The sequence below is a fragment of the Aedes albopictus genome, chromosome 1, assembly GCF_035046485.1.
Source record: "Aedes albopictus strain Foshan chromosome 1, AalbF5, whole genome shotgun sequence".
Classification (NCBI taxonomy): Eukaryota; Metazoa; Arthropoda; class Insecta; order Diptera; family Culicidae; genus Aedes; species Aedes albopictus.
In genome coordinates, this window is record NC_085136.1 from 39,721,552 (window position 1) to 39,746,157 (window position 24,606).

The following is a 24,606-nucleotide window of genomic DNA, read 5'->3' on the forward strand; positions in this document are numbered from 1 at the left end:
GTCTTGTTTCCAGGGTGGTGTTTTTAAAACAATGTTCCGACCTCGTTTTATGAAGTGCGATTCGACTCGCACAGGACAATTGGAACGGGAAAGCCAATGTGGTGTCAATATGGGACGGAGAGTTGATACACTTGGTGGGCGAGGCAATGGGCTTTGGAAATCTGGAGGGAATGGCAAAAAAAGAGGAATAGCAGTTGTAACGAATTGGTTTAGGTGAAAATCTGGACGGTGACGAATCATTGAGTTGTTTTAACGTTTATTAACGGTTTGGGTAAAGTTCGCCTAGGAGAACTTTGTATCTCTTGAAAAGCTTGCACTTACTGCTTCTATATATCGAAGGGAACAAGATATTCCGAGAAGAATTCTTTAATACTATACAATTCGACAATTTCTTCTCTGACTTTTTTTTAGTATTTCCAACAACCTTCTTTCAGAATGTTTAATTGTACTCCATACAGAATTTACCGCAGTACTTTAGTTTTGAAAATTCTTTCAAAATTTTATTCACAATTAACTTGAGCTTCCTTCGCAATTTTGACAATAATTCACCTAGGAATTATATTAAGAGCTCATCCATTGGATATTCCATGGTAATTATAGCAGCATCTTCTATGAATTTGCCATTAATAACCTTCTTGACAGTTTCGGAGAAAATTTTGAAAACTAACAAAGAATTACGGAGAAATCTTTAGATTATTTAGCAAGAATCAATTCTAAGAAAGAAATATTAAAGGTTATCTGTCTTTATGAAATCAAAATGCAAAAGAATATTCAAGAAAATACTGATTTTTTATTAAATTCACAAATTTCCCGATTTTTTTAAATTTTTTTTCAAATTTCTGCATAACAAATGCGTTTTGTTTTTCTTGAATCTTGAAGAGATATTCGAAGCAATTCGTGGAGGAATTTCTCTCCACAAATTGCTTCGAATATCTCTTCAAGATTCCCCCAAAAAATCCCTTAGGAGTTCCTTTGCCAAAAACCTTTCAAGGATACATTTAGAAATTTTCTTTCGAGAATTCTTTCAGAAATTCCTCTCTCTATTTCGCCGAAATTTTACGAATGATTATTCCAGTGAAATGGATTACTTTAGAAAATCTCGCAAACAAAAACAAAAGAATTTGTGGAAAGTTTTTCAAGATCAAACAGGAGTAATTTTTCAAAGAATGTTTTATGCAAATTCCAATTAGAGATTCTCGAGGAATTTGCGGAGTGAATCCAGTAATTTGTAGGAAAATTCTAGACGAATCAATTTTAGAAATGAGCTCCTGAGGAATAAAAAAATCCACAGGAAATCACCGAAAAAATTTCGCGGTAATTCTCAAATAAATTCCTGTCATAATATTCTGATAAATACCTGAATTTATGGAATAATTCTCGATTTTTTTTAAGAGAATCCCCTTACACCATTGAATATTTTTCTTCGGAATTTTTGAAAGAATTCCCAAAAAATCCCTGGAGAAATAAACTAAGGAGTTTGTGAACGAGCTTTCAAAATAATCTGTTGAGATATTCTCGAAAAACCCTGGAAAATTTTTAAAAGAATCACTGGAAGAGTGAACGAAGGAAACTTTGGAGTAACTGTCTCAGAATTCTCGGTATGTTCAATTTCTGGAAAATTGAAAAAGTTGTTGAGAAAATTCTTCAAGAAATCTGTGGAGCAATATTGAATAAATTTTCCATATAATATTTGCTGCAATCCCAAAAATAACCTCTAAAGTGATGATCAAGAGCAATATTGAATAAATTTTCCATATAATATTTGCTGCAATCCCAAAAATAACCTCTAAAGTGATGATCAAGATGATTTATTTAAACATTCTTAAGAAAATATATGAATGAATTGTTGAAATAATGTCTAAGGCTCTTTGTAATTTTCTAACGAATAACTGGAGAAATTCAGAAAGGAATATCTAGAGAAATTCCCTTAGCAGTTTTTGAAAATATATTCTCTGCAGGACTGAACAAAGGAATTTGAAGAAAAATTCTTGAAGGAACTTGTGTACAAATTTTCGAAGAAATCTCTGGAAGAATTAACAAGGCAAACTCTGTAGAAATCCTCGACAGAATGTGTGGAGAAATATGCTCAGGTATAAAAAACAAACAAAATAATTTGTGGTAACATTCTTGAGGGTGAATTTCTGATACATGTATGTCGGTAATCCAAGGGGTTATCCCCGTAGGTTTCCTCTTGTGAAATTTGTGAAATAATTCCAGACATAGCTCAGGGAGAAATCTCGAACTAACCTCTAAAAAAATTCAAAGTTTTTTTTTAAATAATTCTTAAAATAATCTCAGGATGAATTAAAGAAACAATGGGTGGAAAAATCCATATGGAATCTGAGAATGGATTTAAGAAATAGTCTCCAGAGGACGAACGAAATCTTTTCAGAAATTCTTCGAAAGTTCTGGAGTTGTTCCTTAAGATTTATGTAATACACATATGTAGAATTTCAGAAGAAATCTCTGAAGAATTTCAGAAGAAATCTCTTATTGCCTTATCAATATATTGAAGAATTCCCAGAATTTTCTAAATGTATGAAGGAATCTCCAAACTTGCCTGAAAGTAACTCCGGAAGAACCTATAAATAATATTATATGTTATATTTGAAGGCATTCCCAGAGCTATCTCAGCAGAAATAAACGAAGGAATTTGTGGAAAAATATTGTTGCCCGAATATGAGCACTTTTTTTAATATTCTGCGAGAAAATTCCATTAACAATCAATGGAAAAAGAACGAGGTTATTTGTGACAAAAAGTCTTAAATAAATCCGTGAATGAACATTTGAGATAATTCCAGTTTATGGAGTAATTTGCTTAGAAATATATGGAGCTGAAGGAATTTTTGGAAGAAACCTTTTGGGAAATTCTCTCTGGAGAGATTCTCGACAAAATTTTTGAAGGAGTGAACAATGAAATTCTTAAAGAAACTTGCGAATGAATTTCGAAGAAATTTCTGGACAAGTGCTCGATAGAATTTCCTGAGGAATAAACTCTTGAAGAAATATAATATAATTTGTGATTTTTTTTTACAAAATATATTCTAAGGAGTAAATCCTACACATTTTTCTGAAGTATTTACCTTAATAATAGCTATTCCGGAAATGTCGCAGGGCAAAACCTAAAAAAACCTCTGAATTAAATTTTGAAAGATTTTTTTAAAATAATCTTCGGGGGAAATATAGAGGGAACTTGTGGGAAAGTTCCTAGTGTAATCTGTGGACTAATTTTAGAAATAATCTCAAGAGGAATTTTCAAAAATATATTTTGATAAATTTACTGAAAAAATCATTCTGTAATTTTCAAAAGATTCACTGGAAGTATTAATCTCTGAAATTCTCTCAGAAATCTCTAGAAAAATTCGTAGAAATATCTGAAAAATATGTAAAGCAAATTCTAAAACTAATCTCTGAAAAAATTTTTGTTTAAATATGTGGACGAAAAAATGAACGAAAATGTCTGTAGGGAAATTTTCCAAGCAATTATGTGGAAAAATATTGGGACATTCCCAAAATCCCTTTGTTCATTCCCACGGAGACTCTTCTAAATATTCCTCCACATATGTCTTAATGATTTCCTCCATAAACTCCTATGATTATCCCTTAATGGCATGAACATGTTATTTGTGGAGGAACGCATCGAAATTCTTAAAATTCTCCAAAATTTAAGAATCTTGAGATTTTTTGGAATAAACAAACTCTCCTAAGAGGTTCCCGTATGAATTTCTGGTGATGTAAAATCTGTGCAGGAAATCTCAAAAGAATTAAAAAAAAAAGTTTTTAAGGAATATTAAAAGAAAAATCCAAATTAGCATCAGGAAGAATGTACAATTTAATTCCAGAAGGAGTTTGTGGGCGATTTTTTGGAAATGATCTTCGTTGGAAACTCTGGGTGATTTTCTTAGGAATCTCCGAAGTGGAGGAATAAAACAAAGGAATTGGTGTAAAAAATTTCAAAGAAATTGGTGAACACATTTTTGAAAAAAAAATCCGGGAATATTTTTGTAAGAATATCTGTAGGAGAGAACGAGATAAGTTGTTGTTTTTTTTTAAGAATTTGTGAGCGAATTTTTCAATAATTTGTAGGAATTTTTGGAGTTATTTTCTACGGAACTTCTGCAGCAATTTTTGAATGAATTTGCAGAATTATTTCCTGTTGGAATCCCTATGGAATATCTGGAGGAATGAACAAAGAATTTTAGGAAGAATTCTGAGAAGAACTTGTGGAGAAATTTTTTAAGAAATCTCTGGAGGAATTCTTGAAGCAATCTCTACTAGTTTTCCAGAGAAATTTCCGAATTTTGACATAATCTATGAATAAAATTTAGAAAGAATCTTGAAACAATTCCTTAAGTCTCTGTAAGGAAAACCAAAACTATTGAACTATTGAAGTATTAAATTTTCAAAAAGTTGTTGATTTTTTTAGTTTATTCGAAAGCACCTTTTTCTAAGTCACTGTTGTTTTTTTGGGATTTTTAGGACTTCATTTTGATACCTTTTGGTACATTTTGATACGGAAGAATCAACTAAAGAATCTTTGGAAAAAAAAATCTGCAAAGAAAATGCAAAAAGAACCTATGAATACATTTTCGATGACATATTTGAAGGAGAAGAAATGTTTTTGTTCAAAATCTCTTAAAGGAATTTTTTTAAATAATCCCGGAAGAAATTCCTGAGAGACTCTGCAGTGAGTTTTTTTTTATGATTCTCTGTAGGCAGGAACAAAAAATCTTTCTAGGCATCCCAAAGGCATGTCTTGAGAAATATTTGTTTATAGATATTATTTTTTTATTATTTACTTTGGCAACTTGTTCATCGTTAGGTATTTTTAGCTTTGAACTGATAGAAGCCGGTTGCGGATTATTTTATGCTGATTTTCTCACATCTACAGGGGATGGCCAAAATGTTTGGGATAGGCAACTTTTTTTCTCTCATAAAAAAGTTCAACATGCTGTAACTTTTCATAGAGTGCATCAAAAATTCTCAAATTTTGACTGTTTGTCAACCTATTATATGTGCATCATTGGTACAAATTTGAGCTTGATTGGTTAATCTTTCGCGAAGTTACAAATGTTCTCGTAAAACACAATTTTTGAGACTACTAATTTTTTAGCTGTCATATCGCGGAGACCAGTGAATCAAATTGAATGAAATTTTGAACTTTTATCCACAATATATTTATTAATGCTTGAAAATCACTTAAAACATGGGTGCTTTTAAAACGTTGAAAAAAGTTATGATGGATTGACATTTTTTGGATCTTTTTCGAAAAAATGCATTTTTTAAACATCTATGTCATAAAATTTTGTTTTTAATATCCAAAGATTTTCTACTTCTGTTCATAAGATATCTATAAAAAGATATATTAGAGCCTATTTGGATTAAAGGAAGAACACATTTAGTAATTTTTGTGCAGTATAGTGAATTTTACTTATTTTCCTCTAAATGGGTGAAAATGTCAAACCATCATAACTTTTTTCAAAGTTTAAAAAGTATCTATGTTCTGATAAATTTTCAAGCATTATTATATTGTTGATAATCGCTCAAAATTTTATTCGGTTCGGTTTACTGGTCTTCGAGACATGACAGTTCAAAAATTGATAGTCTTAAAAATAGTGTTTTACCAGATCAGTTATAACTTCGCAAAAGATGAACCAATCAAGCTCAAAATTCTACCACTGATGCACATATAATAGGTCAATAAACAGTCAAAGTTTGAGAATATTCGATGCACTCTATGAAAAGTTACATCATGTTGAACTTTTCTGTGAGAGAATAAAAATTGCCTATCCCAAACATTTTGGCCACCCCCTGTAGTTCCCGTTCATGATGGAAGTAAAGTTGTCGTAGTGAAAATTAAACCATGCTCTATCACAATTCCTGACAGGCGTCTAACAGTTCAAAGCAAAAAATGCCTAACATAGGCCTGAAGTACAAAGGGTAAAATATTTGACAAGGAAAGAACTCGAGAAACAACATCAGTAAGTCAAAAAGTTACCATAACAGTCTCACAAGTTAGTCTTATATTAGACCAATGTTAGGCGAGCCCGCGGTACTAGGTTTCTTAATTATTTACTCACTAACAGGCTCACTAACTCACTCATTTATTTTCTATTATGCTAACTCGATCGCAGGCTCATTTTTTAACAGATTCACTAACTTTCTCACAAGCTTCACACATTTTACTCACTAACAAGCTCACTTATTCACTAATTCACTAACTCACTATATCACTCGCTCACTTAATCTTATACGTATTTATTCATTACTAATTCACTAAACCCCCCACTTTAAATCACTTACTCTCTAATTTACTAGATTACTTTTTTTTTCTTTCACTCACTCATTAACCCACTCTCTCATTGAGATATTATTTAACTCATTTTTTGAAACTAACACACTCTCTCACTCATCAACTCCTTCATTTACAAGCCCGCTCATCAATCTTTTGACAACTCACTTTCTGGCTAACTCTCTTATTTACTCAGCAATAAACTTACTCCAACGACAGATCTCATATGTTTATGAACTAATCAACTCACTAACTCACTGCTCCACTCATTGACTCACTAACTCATTTCCTCGCTATTTCATACACACTTGCTCACTAATTCACATGTTCTCTTACTAACATACTCAAATTCACGGAATAGCTCTCTGATCTAAGCTTTATAACTGATTCACTCACTCAATCTTGGGGCATCTCACACACACTAACCCACTCACTATCCTTATAAGAAATTTCGCATTCAGAACCACATTTGTAGGCATAACAGTCCGAGAAAAAAATACAATATAAGTATAAATGTTTTATTCAAAATACATCGGGCATAAATATGAAAAAATGATTTCTCACAGTATTATGAAAACTCAATCACAATTCGTAGTACCACTTTGTCGAAAAAAAGCAAAAAACGTATGTTGGAGCAGGTTCGTGATTTCCGGAGAAATTGCTTCGGAATGAAAATCGGACACTGGCTGTTGGGTAGCCTTACACCGTGCGGAGGTGGTGTTATCGGCTAAAGCACTATTTCACTGTCCACAAAGTTCAACTAACCGCCACTAGGAGATTTTCTTCTTGGATAACGGAAACTTCTGGAGCTTTAACTGTTACTTTATTTCACTTTGGAGATTACGTTGGATACAATTTTGGACCACTTTATTCGTTGGGATTTCAACTTGGAATGATTTTATTTTATAATTTATAATTCTAGGAAAGCTAGCTACTTACTACTACTTTCAAGTATTCAATATATGCTACTCTTTTCAAGTACTACTACTACCATCTAGCACTCAATTGCAGTACTAGAACAAGGTGGGTTCGGCGCGAATCTATAGAGAATTTATTGAGAACTTATTGAGAACAAACATCGCCGCCACCTGAAATTTCTAATTTCATTTCTGACTTTTGTACTGTCAAAACAATTCAATTGTCTGGTCATCTCAACTCACGACAGCGTGCATGCAATTTTAGCAAAATTTTCTACATTTTTTAACAATTTTCTTCGCTTTCAGGTTCACAAACATCGTAGGGTAGTAGGCACACTTTCGTGATAGGTCTTCGGATGGTCCCTCTATTGGTTTGCAGTGTTACGACGCGAATCAATCCGTCGCTCCCTGGATGTGCTTCGATGATCCTCGCTAGCGGCCATCTTACAGGTTGCAGTGATTCATCGACGAGAATAACCATTCTTCCCGTCTGGAAAGCGTTGTTTGGTGTTGTTCGCTTGGCCTCCTTCTGTAGTTCCTGCAGGTAGTCCGTCTGCCACAGATGCCAGAATCGTTGCACTCTCTCCTGGAGCTTCTGGTAGTGGTCCAGCCGGTGGAGTGGAATTGTCGTGACGTCAGTTTCTGGTAGTGTGGAGAGCGAAGAGCCGACGAGGAAGTGTGCTGGTGTAAGGATCGCCAGATCGTCCGGGTTCTCGGTCATCGGTGTGAGAGGCCTTGAGTTCATGCAGGCCTCGATCTGCGTCAGGATCGTTGACATGTCCTCGTAGGATAGGGTGATGTTGCCTAGCTGCCGGTGAAGGTGCTTCTTCGCCGTTTTAACCGCAGCTTCCCATAGCCCTCCGAAGTGAGGGGCTTTCGGTGGTATCATATGCCACTGGATTCCATCGGTCGCGCAGACAGTGGCGATCTCTTCTGCTGATTGGTCGCGGTGCAACATCTGATGTAGTAGTTGCAGTTCATTCCGTGCTCCTTCAAAATTCTTGCCGTTATCGGAGTATATGTGCGCTGGGCGACCACGGCGAGACACAAATCGGCGAAGAGCGGCAATGAAAGCAGCGGTGGAGAGATTGCTAACCAGCTCGATATGTACCGCTTTCGTCGCAAAGCAAACAAATATGCTAACGTAGGCCTTGATCGTGGATGCTCGCTTGTGTGGTGGCTTCAGGTACAGTGGACCAGCGTAGTCGACGCCAGTCACGGTGAATGGTCTGCTCGGTGTTATTCTCCGCTGTGGTAGTTGCCCTGTTTGCTGCGTTGCCGGTGTTGGAGATGCGCGTGTGCATCGAAAGCAGCGTCGCAGGATGGTGTTGAGCAGTCGTCGCCCTTGGATAGGCCAGTATTCTTGCCGCATTGTTGCCAATGCTACACGGCCGCCACCGTGCAGCAGTTTGAGGTGATAGTAGGTAGCAACAGAACGTGTGAATGGATGGGAACTGGGGAGTAGGATTGGATGCTTGGTGTGGTATGGCTGCTCTGAAAGGTTTAGTCTTCCCCCGACTCGAATGATTCCGTCAGAATCAAGAAATGGACTCAACAAGCGCAAATTGGACCGTTTAGAAACTGGCTTCCCTTTACCCAAATCCCTAAATTCCTCCGCGAACGAATCCTCTTGGGCTAGCTTTACCAGCTTTAGGCGAGATTGCGCCAGTTCCTCCACGGTGAGTACGGTGCTTCCTTCTGGTTGATCGGATGACCTTCGTCGTCTGCAAGCGTTGATGAACCGTAGGCAATAGGCAGTTACCCGTTGCAGTCGCAGGTAGGATGATGTTCGAAGGAAAATTTCGTTGACTGTTGGCCTGGTTTGGACGGCCGCCACCGTTACTCGCCTCTCCAGAATGTCGTCAGGAAGGTTGCCCGTTTTTGATGACATTGGCCACTGTTCTCTTCGAAGACGCAGCCAGGATGGACCGTAGTGCCACAGATCACTGCTCAGAAACTCCTCCACCTTCATTCCTCTCGTAATTAGGTCTGCCGGGTTGTGGATTCCTGCAACATGGTTCCATTCCGATCCTTTGGTCGTAGTTTGGATTTCCGATACTCGATTGGCGATGAATGTTTTCCAAACATGTGGAGGGGAGCGCAGCCATTCGAGTGTGACTGACGAGTCGGACCAAAAGTAGGAAGAATCGATGGACATGTCGAGTGCTTCGAGGATTTTAGCGTGTAGTCGAGCAGCAAGCACGGCGGCTGATAGTTCCAAGCGTGGAATTGAAAGGCGTTTGAGTGGGGCAACTCTTGATTTGGCCGCTATTAGTTGGACGTGAACTTGGCCATTGGGATCGGTGGATCTTGCGTAGGTGCAAGCTCCGTATGCTTGCTCGGAAGCGTCGGCAAACGTGTGGAGTTCTACTGTGGAGTTTGGACGGAAAACGTAGCGATCAACAGTGTAGGTGGACAGTTTTACCAGGTCGGAGCAGTAGGACTTCCATTTCTCGTCGATGACATCGGGAACTTCGTCATCCCACCCACATGGTTGTAGCCACAGTTCCTGCAGCAGCATTTTGGCTCGAATAACGACTGGAGCGGTAATGCCGAGAGGGTCAAAGTGCTTGGACACGCCGGACAAAATCGCTCTCTTGGTTGATGGACCATTAATTTCGACGGAGGCTGTGTCGAAGCGAAGCTTGTCAGTCAGGGGTTCCCAACCTACTCCAAGTGCTTTGATCGGTTTGTCGGCGTCGAGTTTCAGGAATGATTGGGTTTCGATTTGGGATGGATCGAGGTCTTCAAGCACCCGTGGATCATTCGATGACCATTTTCGCAGCTTGAATCCTCCTTTGGATAACAGCTCATCCAACTCCTGCCGTGTTTGGATTGCTTCACCGACGGATTGGGCGCCTCCTATATAATCGTCGACGTAAAAACTCTTCACCAGGGCTGGACCTCCGAGCGGGTAGTTTTCTCCTTCATCTTGGTGTAGTTGCTTCAGGGTACGAGTGGCCAGGAAAGATGACGGGGCCAAACCATACGTCACAGTCATTAGCTCACAGGTTTCGATGGGGCCATCAGGGTGAAATCGCCAGAAGATCCTTTGCAATGGAGTGTCTCTTGGGTCAACTAGTACCTGCCGGTACATTTTCTCGATATCGGCGACAAGTGCGATCGGGTACTTGCGGAAGCGGAGAACGAGAGTGAGCAATTCATCTTGCACGACTGGTCCCACCTGTAGGGCATCATTTAGAGAGTAGCCAGTAGTGGAGTGTATCGATCCATTGAATACCACTCGGACCTTTGTAGTGGTACTTGATTCCTTCACCACTGGATGATGGGGAATGTAGGAGGACTGCGGAGGTTCGGGTTCGTTTGAAGGAACAATGCGTAGGTGACCCAAGGATTTATACTCGGAGAGGAAATTCTGGTACTCCTGCTGCAGATCGGGATCTCGTTCTAATCGTCTCTCGAGTGAAAGATACTGGTGCATGGCGACTTGCTTTGTGTCACCGAGCAGGTGATCAAAATCGGGGTGACGTGGAAGGCGAACCATGTATCGACCTTCGGTGGTGCGGGTGACATTTTCGGAGAAATGCGACTCACATTGTTGCTCTTCGACGGAGTAGTTGGGCGTGTTACTAATTTCCTCAATTTTCCAGAAACGTTCAACGGCGTCATGGAGGGGATCTGATATGGACACATGGCATACGGTGGGCTGTGGGGCGGACGCAAATTGGTTTCTTCCGACGACAATCCATCCAAAGACACTCTCGACAAGCAGATGCTTCTGATCCTGTTCGATTTTTGTCCCAGGGTTGACAAAATTATAGAAATGTTCCGCTCCCAGAAGCAAATCAATTGCTCCGGTTTTGTTGAAGCTGGGGTCGGCTAGGAACAAATCGCTTGGAATTCGCCAGTTGCTGGCTGGGAATGTCACAGCGGGCAGGTCTATTGTGACACGAGGGAGGACCAGAAAATCGAGGTCGATCTGGAAGTCGTTCTTTCTGGAGCGAATGGAAGAGTGGACGCTGTGCTTCACATTAGAAGCTGATTCACCTACACCATGGACGGGGATGTTTACGACATGTCGCTTCAATTTCAACATTTGGCACAGTCTCTCGCTCATTATGTTAGATTGAGAGCCGCTATCCAACAATGCTCGTGCAGGATGAGCATCACCATTCGAATCGATAATCAATAGAACGACGGTGGAAAGCAAAACGTTGGAATTCGAGATCGGTGCGGGATCGTTTGCGTGCGAGGTGGAGCTCGCGCATGTGTAGGTAGTGGATGGAGCATTGTTTCGATTCGACGACGGCTTGGTTGAATGAATGGGTTGATTGGCGAATCGCGATGATGGTGCTTGAGGAGTGGACTCATTGAAGCTGTGGGTGGTGTGCAATAGGGTGTGGTGTCTTCTTTGGCAGTGTCGGCAGGAATATTTTGATTGGCAGTTTCGAGCAAAGTGATCGTGGCGGAAACAATTCTGACAAAGACGATTGTTGTCGATTAGTCTCATGCGGTCTGACACGTTCATTTTCTCGAAGCGGGGACATTTAATGAGAACGTGATACTCATTGCAGGCATAGCATTTGGGCTGATCCTCGGCGACGGTGTGGGTGGCAACTTTGTGGAATATCGACTTTCGGTGGAGAGGGACTTGATTGACGGGCGTTTGCGAGTTATGCGACTGGTGGTTGACGGACATCGATTCAAGAACACGGATCCTACGCTGTAGGAAATCTACGAGACAGGTGTAGTTTGGGTTAGCGACGGTAGTAGCATGATCCTCCCAGGCCTTCAGGGTGCCATCGTCAAGGCGGATGCAGAGCAGATGTTCAAGCATCGTACTCCAATGATCAACGGGTTCTTGGAGTTGGCGGAGAATTTTGGTGTGGCGTTGGTACTCATCGACAAGACTATGCAGGGCTTCGGCGGATTCTCTTTTCATGCGGGGACAATCTAGGAGGGCTTGCAAATGGCGCTTTTTGAGCAGGTAGTCGTTGGCGTAGCGGGTAGTCAGCGTCTGCCAGGCGACTGTATAATTGGCAGAGCTAATTGCGATCGACTCGATCAGCTGAGCCGCTTCACCTTTCAAGGCGGCGCGGAGATAATGGAATTTTTGCACGTCGGGGACGTCAGCGTTAGAGTGTATCAGGGCAACAAACGTGTCATGAAAAGCCAGCCATTGATTATAGTCGCCATCGAACTCTGGCAACGAAATGGTCGGAAGCTTGATGCCAGAAAGCAAATTGGCGGGAGGGTTAGGGATTGCGCTTGGAGTTTGGATTGGATTAGCGGGTAAGAGGGAATTTAGAGCAGCCTTCACTTTGAAGTAAACGGATTCGAATTTGGAACGGATTTGATTGTTCTGTTCCCTACCTTCTTCGGTGATCTCCAGTTCTTCAAGTTGCGTTTGAACATCCTCCAGTCCCATCCACACGTTGTCGATGTTCTCGATGCGTAGCGGCACTTGGGCTTGATCACGGTCGGCTTGATATTTGGACACAAACTGCTCGGCTCTCCCCAGTGAAGCCATGAGGGTCGTGCGGCGGTTGGTTAGCTGAAGCTGGCGTTGTTCCTCCATGACGGAACGGTTGGGGTACGGCGTAACAAAATGGCGGTTCTAGATGGGGATGCACACAAAAGAGACCCGGTAGAGCCGGACAAATGGCGTGGGGGATTTTGGAATACTACTAACCTCTTCAAGGCTAGGATAATGCCTTGTATTTCTTATAAAACACCTCTGGATACTGCGGATTCTCGGCGATGGAGGGTTGGCTGGATTGGCGGAAATGGCGACGGAATGGCCTCTGGGTATTCGGTAGCACTCTCGAGGGCGGGAAACGGGAAACGGCACTTCTATTCACCGGCGGGAGTGGGCCGGAAACGGGCAAAACTCTTGCGTTCACTGGCGGGAATTCTCGATGGCCGGATGTTGAAAGCGTGGAAAGAAAATCGAAAAATCTCAAGGCACCCGCGGATAATAACTGCGCACTGTGGAATCACACGTACCGTGTGCCTAATTTCAATAGGCCTTGTATTAATCTTCTGGAACACTCGGGAATCTTCTTCGGAGGAATGGCGGTTGATCGGTAGAAAATGATGGCGGAATTTCAATAGCGATGTCTTCTCGCGATGGCGGTTGAAGGTCACTCGGATCACGGACACAATGACGAAACGGAAACCGAATCCTGGTCACGGCACCAAATATGTTGGGGCAGGTTCGTGATTTCCGGAGAAATTGCTTCGGAATGAAAATCGGACACTGGCTGTTGGGTAGCCTTACACCGTGTGGAGGTGGTGTTATCGGCTAAAGCACTATTTCACTGTCCACAAAGTTCAACTAACCGCCACTAGGAGATTTTCTTCTTGGATAACGGAAACTTCTGGAGCTTTAACTGTTACTTTATTTCACTTTGGAGATTACGTTGGATACAATTTTGGACCACTTTATTCGTTGGGATTTCAACTTGGAATGATTTTATTTTATAATTTATAATTCTAGGAAAGCTAGCTACTTACTACTACTTTCAAGTATTCAATATATGCTACTCTTTTCAAGTACTACTACTACCATCTAGCACTCAATTGCAGTACTAGAACAAGGTGGGTTCGGCGCGAATCTATAGAGAATTTATTGAGAACTTATTGAGAACAAACAACGTATTAAAACTTTGATTGCGTTTATCTCAGATTCTACAGTATGCGGCAGGAAAAAATGCGAAAGTGTTTTTCAACTTCAAACCTCATTTTCGTCCATTTGACATTAACCAATCTATGTTTCAACGTTCCATGATCTATAATAGGCTAGTTTTCTGAAAAGTAAATTAAAAAATTTCCCATTTTGGTCACTAACCTTTACAGGGCGGCGCCTGAAGATGAAGACAACCAGAATTTTCAAACCGCAGAAAATCGCACAGGTCGCTAAATTTCGCATCTGATAAAACAAAAATTTTGATTTTCTCTACAATATCATCAAATATATGTACTTATTTCATCTGGTATGTGAAACTACATGGCTCTGGATCAGTGTGGTCTGGTTGTTCATCGAATTTGAGCTAATTTTGTTACTGTTATAGTCGTTTTGTTTAATGACCATTGGGCGCGCAGTTTATTGATATCCGTTTATTAGGCTTACATTATCACATGTTAAACATCAAATGTGTTCATTTTTATTTTTCAGTGCTAGAATATAGACATTGACTGATACACTGTCATGAAAAAATAGTCATATATATCCCATATTTAGCGTGTAATAGTGCCTTGAACTTTTCGCATTTTTTCCTGCCGCACCCTGTAGTTTCTAACATGGGATAACTATGCATAGAACTGCAGAGTAGTCATCAATTCTGAGCTGCTTGCTGCTATGGTAGGAGCTCTATCCATCCTTGAAATCAATGTTCCGTGACATGACCATCTTGGAAACTGTGTGCCTGATGTCGGTCAACAATCAGCTTTTTCGATGCGGCGTGTGGTCAATTCCCGAAAGGTGCAACAATTTTCGGCCACCAAATTACAGGTTAGCAGTGCAGTGTCCACCGCCACGGCGCGCGTGGAAGCCTGACACGTGGGTCTCCAGCTCCCGTCCATGATTGATTACAGGTTTCAGCACAGGTGAGCGTGCGGTTTGATATCTCTGTTCCAGGATCTCTGGAGGACGCGGAGGTGGCAATTGAAAGCTAAATTGTTCGACAGTTGCAGCTGAATTTACCGTATGCGCTAGGAGGGGGCGGTACCGAACTAGATTCGTTGCGGTTTCCGGAGTTGATGACCCGGTTGTTCTAGGAGAACTGCTAGGAGGTGAAACGTGTCATTATGGGATTTCACTTTCCAAAAATTGGTTTTTCGGCCTTTCTGAAGTTGATGAAATCGACTTCCTTTAACGTTGGTGTCACCACCACCGCACCTCGGTTTTAATAAAACGCATTTGAAATTTACTTATTTTTCAGCCTGCTGGTCATGCTAAAAATCGGTACGGATTCGTTTTTATTGGATCATTTGCATTTTTCCATTCATCCACGGAGGACTTTGACGATAATGACATCAACAACCGAGCCTAAAGAACTTTTCTTTCTTAATAAAGCAAATATTATCATAAACGAAGCATTTTTCCGATCGTAAAACCTTCAAAAAGCTGAAGGGTTACCGGCCGAGGACGACGTCGCAAAATCAAAATTAACACTTTATTCCACTGGAGGAGAATGGAAAGAAACTTTGATGTCACACCGCTGTTGCTGGGCATAGGAATGATCCAATTTCCTTTCGCGACAGGAGGCCTTTTGTTTCGCCGCGGTACCGCCGTTGAAGGCACAGAAAAAAAGGTTTCCTTTTTATAGGTTATTACGATTATGAAACTGTTTATTTTCATTTGCACACGGGTGCAGCACAGGAAAGACGAAGATCCTCTATGTTAGGGTGCAGCAACAGCAACAACAGCTTCGGCGGACATGGGACACGGGAGTGGTCACAACTTTTGCTGTCAAGAAGAGGGGATTAGGAAATTTTTACATCATTTTTATTTGCCATTTTCTTATTTCGGATTTTACTACCCAGAGCCGGTCCTTTATTTTCGGAGGCAACAAAAATGCCCTTAAGGTGATTGTTTGAGTTTTGTTTTATTCGGCTCATTGGTTCCATCATAAAAGTGACGTAAAATTGAATCCGATGGGGTAGTTGTTGCGTAGTTACTGTAAATGAGATGACTGGTTTATCAGTAATTTGGAGTCAATCCTTTTAGCTGGATAAGTATCGATGAAAATCAAATTTTTAGGAGGCCGCTTTCAAAGAGCACGGCTTTGAAAGCCGTTAAGGAAATATACCAGAGAATTTTTCAAATTCGTGAAGGTTTTGAGAACCTCCATAACATTTAATCAATATCATTTCAGATTTATGATTATGATTCTCGTGACCTCATCCAGCTCCAGTCCATTCGACATCAGAATGTTATTTGAGCCCTCATGAACCAAGTTTATCGGAATACGTGTGCACCTGCTTTTTGTCATCAACAAATTAATAGCTGTACACACTAAAAGAGCTTTCAAAGATACGTTTTTATTGTCATCTTAGATTTCACACACCTAGAAATGGATTCCCTCAAACTCCAAGTGTTTGTTGAAGCTCGGCAGACCAGCGTGGACGTCCTTCTCAATTCCGCAGTGATTTTCCCCTCGGACGATCTTGAAGAAACCATTGTCTCCCCAGTCCTCACCCCAGGAGTTGGCCACCAGCCAGTACTTCATGCCGTTCTCCACACCCCAGCCCATCAGCTTGACGGCGTGACCACCGGCCATGTGACCCCAAACGTGCCGATAGACTCCGCTCTTGTACGCGTGGAAATCCTGGTAGGTCATGAACGCAGCCTGAACCGGCCCATTCAGGTAGATCTCCTCCATGATCTTCTGCTCGTCAGCCGGGATCGAATAGGCCACTCGACCGTAGCGGCGATCCTGCCAGACGTCCGTAACATTGTAACCCGATTGACACTTCTTGGAACACTTGGGAGTGTCAGCTTCATCGCCGGACGCGTCGCACACGTCGATCGGATAAGGATGGCATCCCTGGCGAGACCGGAACGGACCTCCCGAGGACACACCCTGGTTGACCCAGTACTGCCAGGCTGGACCCAGATATCCTCCCTTGCAACCGTCTCCGCAAGCATGACAGCAAGCCAGCATATCGGTGGCTCCAAACGAGAACTGCTCCTTACCCTTGGACTTGATGCACCACCGATCGGACATGGCCGAGGCGGCCGAAATGGCCCAGCACGAACCGCAGCATCCCTGGTTACGGATCACGTTCAGACTGGGACACATGGACCACTTCTGACGGGCATCGAAGGTATCCGGCAGTGCGATGTCTTCCGGGTTTACCAAAATCGCCGGAGCCAAACGAGTTTCCCCGAGACGATCGTACAGGACACCCTTGTAGTAGGCCGCTGGCGGCAGGGTGTTGTTACCAGCCACCCACGATCTGGTGAGGTTCCGAATTTGCGAAGCAATGGACCCGGTGGTACGGTACTGACTGTTGAAAGGGAAGTAGTTGTAGTTCTGAGCGAGAATGGCTGGGACGCTGAGCGCCGCCAACGTCGCGACGATCAAGATGAAACGATTCATCTTGATCCGACTGCCCGCGGGTGAAAGTGTTTTCACGTTCGAAGTCGGAAAGCTACTTTGTGCGGACTGGGTTCGGGCATTGGACTTTTATAGTTTGTGTTTTGTGAGATTTAAAATCACTGATGATACGGTTCAACGGAACCTTATCAGCTGCGGTATAGATTATGCACACCAACAGTCTTTGCTCTCGCATGAGGTGTATTATGCAAAGGTTTTCTTCTTTGCGGTGTAATGCCAAATCCGTCGCAGCGCGCTTAAACTGATTCGCGTTATGAAATGAAGCTCCTACAATGGCAACTCTTTTTATGACATTTTTTTATGCATACATTAAAAAGGGCATGGATTAAGTCAGGTCTTTAATGAGGAAACTTAGTTCGCGAGAACAAGTCTTACTTCTGGGCATTTGAGATGGGCCCAAGGGGGTTTCCAGGAAATTCACAGAGAACCCAAAAAGCGGGTTCCAAGGGGCTTCAGGTTTTTTTTTACATAGGATTTCCAGATCATAAGCCTTTTAAGGGCATCAGTGTTATTTCAACGGAATTGCGGAGATTCTAGAAGCTTTTGAATACTATGAAGCGCCCCAGAGATCCCCAGAACCCCCGAAAACCCTCTGAAACGCTCTAGAGACCTCCAGGTAGCCCCTGGAACCCTTTGAGGCTTCTTGATATGCCCCTGAGACCTCCTGAAACGCCCCTGAAATCTCCTGACATGCCCCTGAGATAACTGCAACTATCATGAAAACCCTTGGAACTCCCTGAAACCCCCCAAAGTTTTATTGGAATCCCTTGGAATCCCAGTGAAATCCCTTAAGACCCCTGAAAAAGCTCAAAAGAACCCCTGAAGCACCTCCACGGAGAAAAATATAAAGTTATGTCAATCATATTTCGGTCGCGAACAAGCATATTTGTGCACTGTCTTTTATATAATCCCTTTTTGAGATTGTATTACGCATAATATCATAGCACGAAGCATTACAGAAGCTTGAAATGATCAAAATTGATGAACAGTTCAATCAGTTACTGATTAGAGCAAGGAGTATGGTTGACTCAACCATATTATGCGTCCACCAACAATATTTATTGTTGATCGTTTGACAGCTCATTTATTCTCATGGTATATCCAAGCATGTTTATGCTAAATTTAACTCTAATCATGAGGCTTCAACCAACTGTATCAGATGATTGTTTTAAGCTGTTTTAAGCATACACAAAAATTGTTTAAATGAGTTTTAATTTAGGATTAACAAATCTATAATGGTCGTATTTTAGTGCAATATGTTCTATTTGTAACATATTCCACTAAATACGACCATTACAGGAACGTTCAGATAGCAACTATTTCCCTAGTCCTTTTTTTTATTTTCCTTAAGTTTCTTTAATTAATGTTCCCAAATATGTAATCGCGCGGCACTTTCGGCGGCGACCCGGAAGTGCAGTCCACTCTGGACGTAGCAGTCGGTCACGGCTTAAGTCCACTTGTGTCCCATCAAGGATTCTCAGTCACATTGTTCATCATTGAGACCTTCGGTGGGATGAACTTTCCGTAGTATGACCGGCCGCTGGACTGATGGATGGATCAAACAACTGGTGGTGGTACGGTACACCAGCAGACTGCGGTCGAATCCAAACAACCACGATAGCCAGTCTGGCCTTGCACTTTTCTACCAGGTCGTCAAAATTCTACGGCTTGTGCAGCTTAAACCCAACAGCAATTCCCGCTCGACAAATGGAACACGCAATAATTCTCCTTTATCAATGGAGATTGGGTTCTCTTGGCCGAACCGTGTGGTCCCAACAGGAAGGTGTTGATTCTGGTTGCTGACTCTTGATCTGGTGTCGGTGTTACGGATGCTGCATTTTGGGTCATCTTTGAATTGGTTGTGTACGGTTACTAGCTGCACCTGGAAAACAATACAGACATCATGAGCCTGCGAGTTCATGCACCCATTACCGGCGGCACACTTACCTGAAGCTGAAATCTTCACGAAAATTGATTATAGCAGAGCGGACAGAGACAGGCAGGGAACGATTTATTCAGAAAAACTGTTACAATAAAACGATAATTAGGGACAATGGAAATTCGCGGCAAAATTTCTCAAATTTCGCGGGCTACCATTGTGAATTTCGCGGCAATTTCGCGGACTCATATTTTTGAGCATTTTGTTGAGAAAGACTTGAATTTTGCAGGCCAAATAAAAAATTTATTTGAATTTTGTGAAGCGTAATCAAAAATTGATCAAAAAAGTAACAAATTTGATGAAAATCTGATAAGAACATAGGTATAAAATTTCGCATTTCGTGGGATATTACAAATTTCGCGGTCAAGACCCAATTTCGCGGATTTCGCGGCTTCCGCGAAATCGCGAATTTCCATTGTCCCTAACGATAATGTCACCGTCGTCACTTTGAACAATCGCCGCCATAATGAATAAGCAGGCAGGCAGGAGGCTCGATCAACACGGGTTCAAGTAATGACATTTATGCTTGGTTCAAGCATTTGATGGTTGGTGTTCAATGACGTTGATTTAAATGAAACATATGCTTGATGTAGACATCAAATCATTATGGATCAACCATTTGAAGCAATTGTGCCAAGTATATCTTCAAGGCTTGAGAGAACTATGGTAAAAGTTATGTCAATCAGACAACATTTCTGCCCGTGTCAGAGGCCCCTTGGAACCCGCATAAATACCCTGAGCTCCACTGGGTTCCCATGAGGTTCCCTAAAACGCCCCTGAGACCCCTTCAAGCGCCCCTGAAACCCATTGAGTTAATTGGAGTCCCATGAGACCCCCTGCGGCGTTTTTCAGACTCCCATAAAACCTCTGAGACCTCCCAGTGCCCTCTGAAACCCTCTGGGATCCTTTTGAAACACTGTTGATATCACCTGGTAGCTCTGAAAAGTTTCTGAAACTTCCTGAAACGTCCCTTACACCCATTGAAGCGCCCCTGAAGCACCATGGAACCCCTTGAGACTCCTTTGTGACTCTTTGTTGTGCCCCTGAGACCCCTGGAACTCCCTGAATAACCCTGATACGACCCTGAGAACACTTCTAAGGACCCTTACTTACTTTACCGATTAGACAAAATTTAGACGAAATTAGGATAAAACCCTTCCTTACCGCCATTTCTGTGCACGGGCCTGCTCGAATTACACACATCACTCGATACATCGTCGCCTTGATCAATCGTAGCAGTTTATTCGGGAATCCGTATTCGTGCATAATCTGCCATAGCTCGTCTCCATCGATTGTATCATGCGCCGCGTCGATTTAAAATCGACGCACAAGTTATGTGTGGGCACGTTGTATTCGCGGCATTTCTGCAACACCTGAAGGATGGTGAACATCTAGTCTGTTGTAGCGCGTACACCCATGAATCCAGCCAGAGCACTTAGATGAAATGCAAGTTTTCTTATCGTCGAGCAATGGTGCCAAAAAAAAAAGAAAATGCTTGGATCAGCACCTTTATTCTACTAACGTTAAGAAAATCAACTTCACCCAACCACGTCGTTAACGATATGATTGATATCCTTTGTACGAGTTGACACCTTGTCCCCTTGGGCCGTACCTCTCCATTCCAAACAATTTGCCGTCATCCTAGAAGTAGAAAGAAACTAACGATTTGATAACGATAACAGAGCAAGGAAATCAACCGTACACGCACATCCCGCTCGGCCCACTTTGCATTAGTATGCAAATTTTTCCACACAGAAATCGACACCGACACCGTCGCTTGACGAGCGACGTCCCAAGAAGGCGGAAACAATCCATCGATCATACTTCAATTTCAACGGTCCTGTCAAGCTCCTTACTCCACATTCCGTGCTTGTTAACCCGGCCGCTGGCTGACGCGCGGATGGCTTCCAAGCAGCAGATGTAAAGGTTAATTGTAAATCTTCTCAAGTCAGTCAGTCGGTCGGTCTCGCTAATGTTTTTCGTATTCATGGAGGCTGTTTTCTTGATCTCAACAATGCGATGGTTCCCACCCTTAACGTGTTGGGATGGAAGGATGAATGAATGGTCCCGCATCGGCACGGCGGTGACGTCGAAGGTATATGACGACCACGATGTCGAAGATCTTTCGCATTTGATATGGGGGAATTTGTAACTTTACACACGTGTGTAGATAGGGAATCGGGTCTTGTGATTGACAGCTCGTAAAAACCTATAATAGGCTTCATTATTTGGCATCGGGTTCTTTGCAGAGATTGTTCTCAAGCAGCATGTGATTGTTGGTTTAGCATTCTTTAAATATGGTTCACACCTAAATAAATCATTGGTTGATGTTGCGATGCTTCAATGGGCGGACGAATGATTTTGCAAATTCGAATGCGGATAATTTCTTCTTCTTCTTCTTCTTCTTATTTTTCTTCTTCTTCTTCTTCTTCTTTATGGCTCGACGATCGCATTGGAACTAGGCCTGCCACTCTTCAACTTAGTGTTCTTAGAGCACTTCCACAGTTTTTAATTGAAGGGCTTTGCTTGTCTGTAATTGCCTGAATTTGTACATTGTGAGGCAAGGACAATGATACACTACGCCCAGGGAGTACAGAAAATTGTCTCGACCGAAACTGGAATCAAACCCGCCGTCTCCGGATTGGCGATCCATAGCCTCAACCACTAGGCTATCTGGAGACCCATACGAATAATTTATTTGAAATGATTACTTTGGCAGATCGAACTGTAATTCGTAATAAAAAATCACACCTGTCAACCGACATTTACATTTGCCATACAGTGCTGCTAGATCATTTCCCGGCTCGACCCTTTGTCCCGAAGGCCTCATCCGGCTCAAGGTTACCACAGACGATTTCTATCCTGGCTAACTTCACTGTCACTCGTTTGTACCTTCCAGTGCTGGTACGTATTCACGCTTAAAGGATCCTTCCGCTGCCTGGCGCGATGACCTCTTCAACTACACTACGAGCTCAGCACTTCCGGTTGGCACCCTCGACCACATACACTACCTCGCATCGGCCTCGATTCGCCGAACCACTTCGTCCTCTAGAATTTATGCTTGAATAGACTCATGCAGCTGTGTGCTGTCAAGTGTTGAGCTCATTATCTGTTTGCGAAACTCCAAGAGATCCCTTGAGTACAGGTCATCGGATCTACCAACGTAATTTGTTTTCTCTAAGGGTTAAGCGAATAAGTTTCATATTCACACAGCCTCAGAACTATGTTTTATCAAATGATAAGTTCAATGACTATTTAGGGGCCTCCAAACGCTCCCCTGAGTAATTGTCATCGATTATACGAGAGCTACTAGTTATATCTAAGAGCATTATGAATGAGGTTCATACTCGTAAAGCCTCAGGTATTTATATTCTATCAAGTGTTAATTTCTATTATGGGTGTATTCGTGAACTGGAGTTTAGACCATCTGATTTACTAACGCTTTGAAACGCCTCTAAAACCCCAACAAAACCTCCGTACACTTCACCCGAGAGCCTCTGGAGCCCCCTTAAACCTCCCTGAATCATCCTGAAACGCATTGAAACATCCGTGAACACTCATCTAAGAGCCTATAAATCCCCCTAAAAGCACCCTGAAACGCTTTGAATCGCCTTTAAAACCCCCATAAACCTTCTGAACGCCTGAAGTGCATTGAAACGCCTTAGAACGCCTTGAAACGCCTCTGAAATCCCCCATCAATCCTCCGTAAAACTCAAAGACTTCCTCAAACACCCTGCCCTGACACATATTGAAATATCTTGAAACGCCTTGAAACACTATGAAACAGCTCTAAAGCTCCCAATAAACCTAAGTGGAACTCATTCGAGAGAGTCATAAGTCCACCAAAACGCCTCAGAAATGACCTGGAACGCATCAAAACTCTCTGAAACCTCCTAAAATGAACTAAACCGCCTTGAAATTCACCTGAGAGCCCCCTTAAATACCTCTGAAACTTCCTGAAACGCACTGAAAAGCCTTGAAAAGCCTTAACATGTTTTGGATCGCCTTTGAAACCACCATGAACCCCTTTAAAACTAGCCTGAGATCCTCTGAAACCTAAGCGACTAAGTAACCTCATAAAATATCTCACAAACGTCCTGACACGCCATGGATTGCTTTAAAATGTGTCTGAAACCCCTCTGAAGTCATCGTAAATCTCACCTGCAAGCCCCCTAAAAGCACTCTGAAACCTCCAGAAATTTCCTGAAACGCCTGGAAACACCACTGACCCCCCCTCCTCTTCAAACTCCTGTGAAATCCCTCTCACCCTCCCCCCTTTGCATCTAAAAGCTTCGACTTCCCCCTCTTAGCATTTGCTAGCCACTTTCCCTTCCCAAACTTCTTTGCAACCTTGAAATCCATTTAGGTAATGATCTAAATCTATTCAAGTTAAAAATATTTTTGGGCAGTCCTGTCTCATTACAAAATTTGAGGTTCGGGTGTATACCGATTTTTTTTGTGGAGTTGCTTGCATGTAAGATTCCCTTAATTTCGTCCGTAATCACCTGAAGGGCCCATGAAACACCCTGTAACCACTTGAAATGCCTTGCAAACCCTCTATAACCCCCCTTAAGACCTCGGAAACATCTTCTAAACTCCCCTGAAGTGCCCCAAAAACCCCTGAAACTCCCTGAGCCAATTTGCAACATATCTAAACCCCTTGAAAGTCTTCTGAAACCATCATTAAGACCAATGGAAACATCTGGTCGACTCCCCAGTAGTACCACAAACACCTTGATACAAGCCTTGATTTCTTCTGAAACCTTTGAAGCCTCTTGAAATGCTTTTAACCGCTTTAAGTTTTGCCTCATCTCTTCAAATACCCTGGACGCCTTGAAACCCCTTGGATTCCCTCTGATATTCCCTGAAACCCCCTGAAATGCTTTGAAGTTTTCGAACTCCCTAAAACCCCAAGTATCTTCTCCTAAACCCCCCGATATTCCACCTGAAACACCTGGAAACACCTTGAAATTGCCATAAGATACTGATTAACTTCTCTTAAGTTCTCCTGAAGCCCTCCGACAATTTCTGAAATCCCTTAAAAACCCCTGAAATGAACTAGACCCTTGAATAGGAACTTTTCTGAAATGCTCGAAATATCCTGAAACCCTCAAAAACTGCCTTGAAACCTCTTGCAATTAACTGAAATGATTTTTATACTCCTCTGAAGTCTCCTCAAAGATTTTTTTATAATTTCCGAACACTCCATTGAAACTTTTCAGAAACCTTTTATTATCCCTAGGAGCCTAAAGTCTTGAATGCTGAAATCCTGAAACCGCCTTGAATCTCCTCTGAAGCTCCCTTGAAAAGCCGTGAAACCGTGTGAAACCCCGCCTAAGGCGCCGGAAATCCCCATTGAAATTCTCCAGGAAA

The 24,606-nt window shown here is 42.0% G+C and overlaps 1 protein-coding gene across 1 annotated transcript; it reads right to left on the reverse strand.

The window, feature by feature from the left end:
• Nucleotides 1-16,241: 16,241 nt before the first annotated feature.
• On the reverse strand, nt 16,242-17,388 carry LOC134284833 (cathepsin B-like). The gene has a single exon (XM_062844162.1). It carries the CDS (start codon nt 17,274-17,276, stop codon nt 16,242-16,244), a length of 1,035 nt encoding a protein of 344 aa, XP_062700146.1. The 5' UTR covers nt 17,277-17,388.
• Nucleotides 17,389-24,606: the final 7,218 nt, after the last annotated feature.

Bases quoted from the DNA above. Each gene is read 5' to 3' on its own strand.
- LOC134284833 (XM_062844162.1), bottom strand. From the start codon at position 17,276: ATGAATCGTTTCATCTTGATCGTCGCGACGTTGGCGGCGCTCAGCGTC.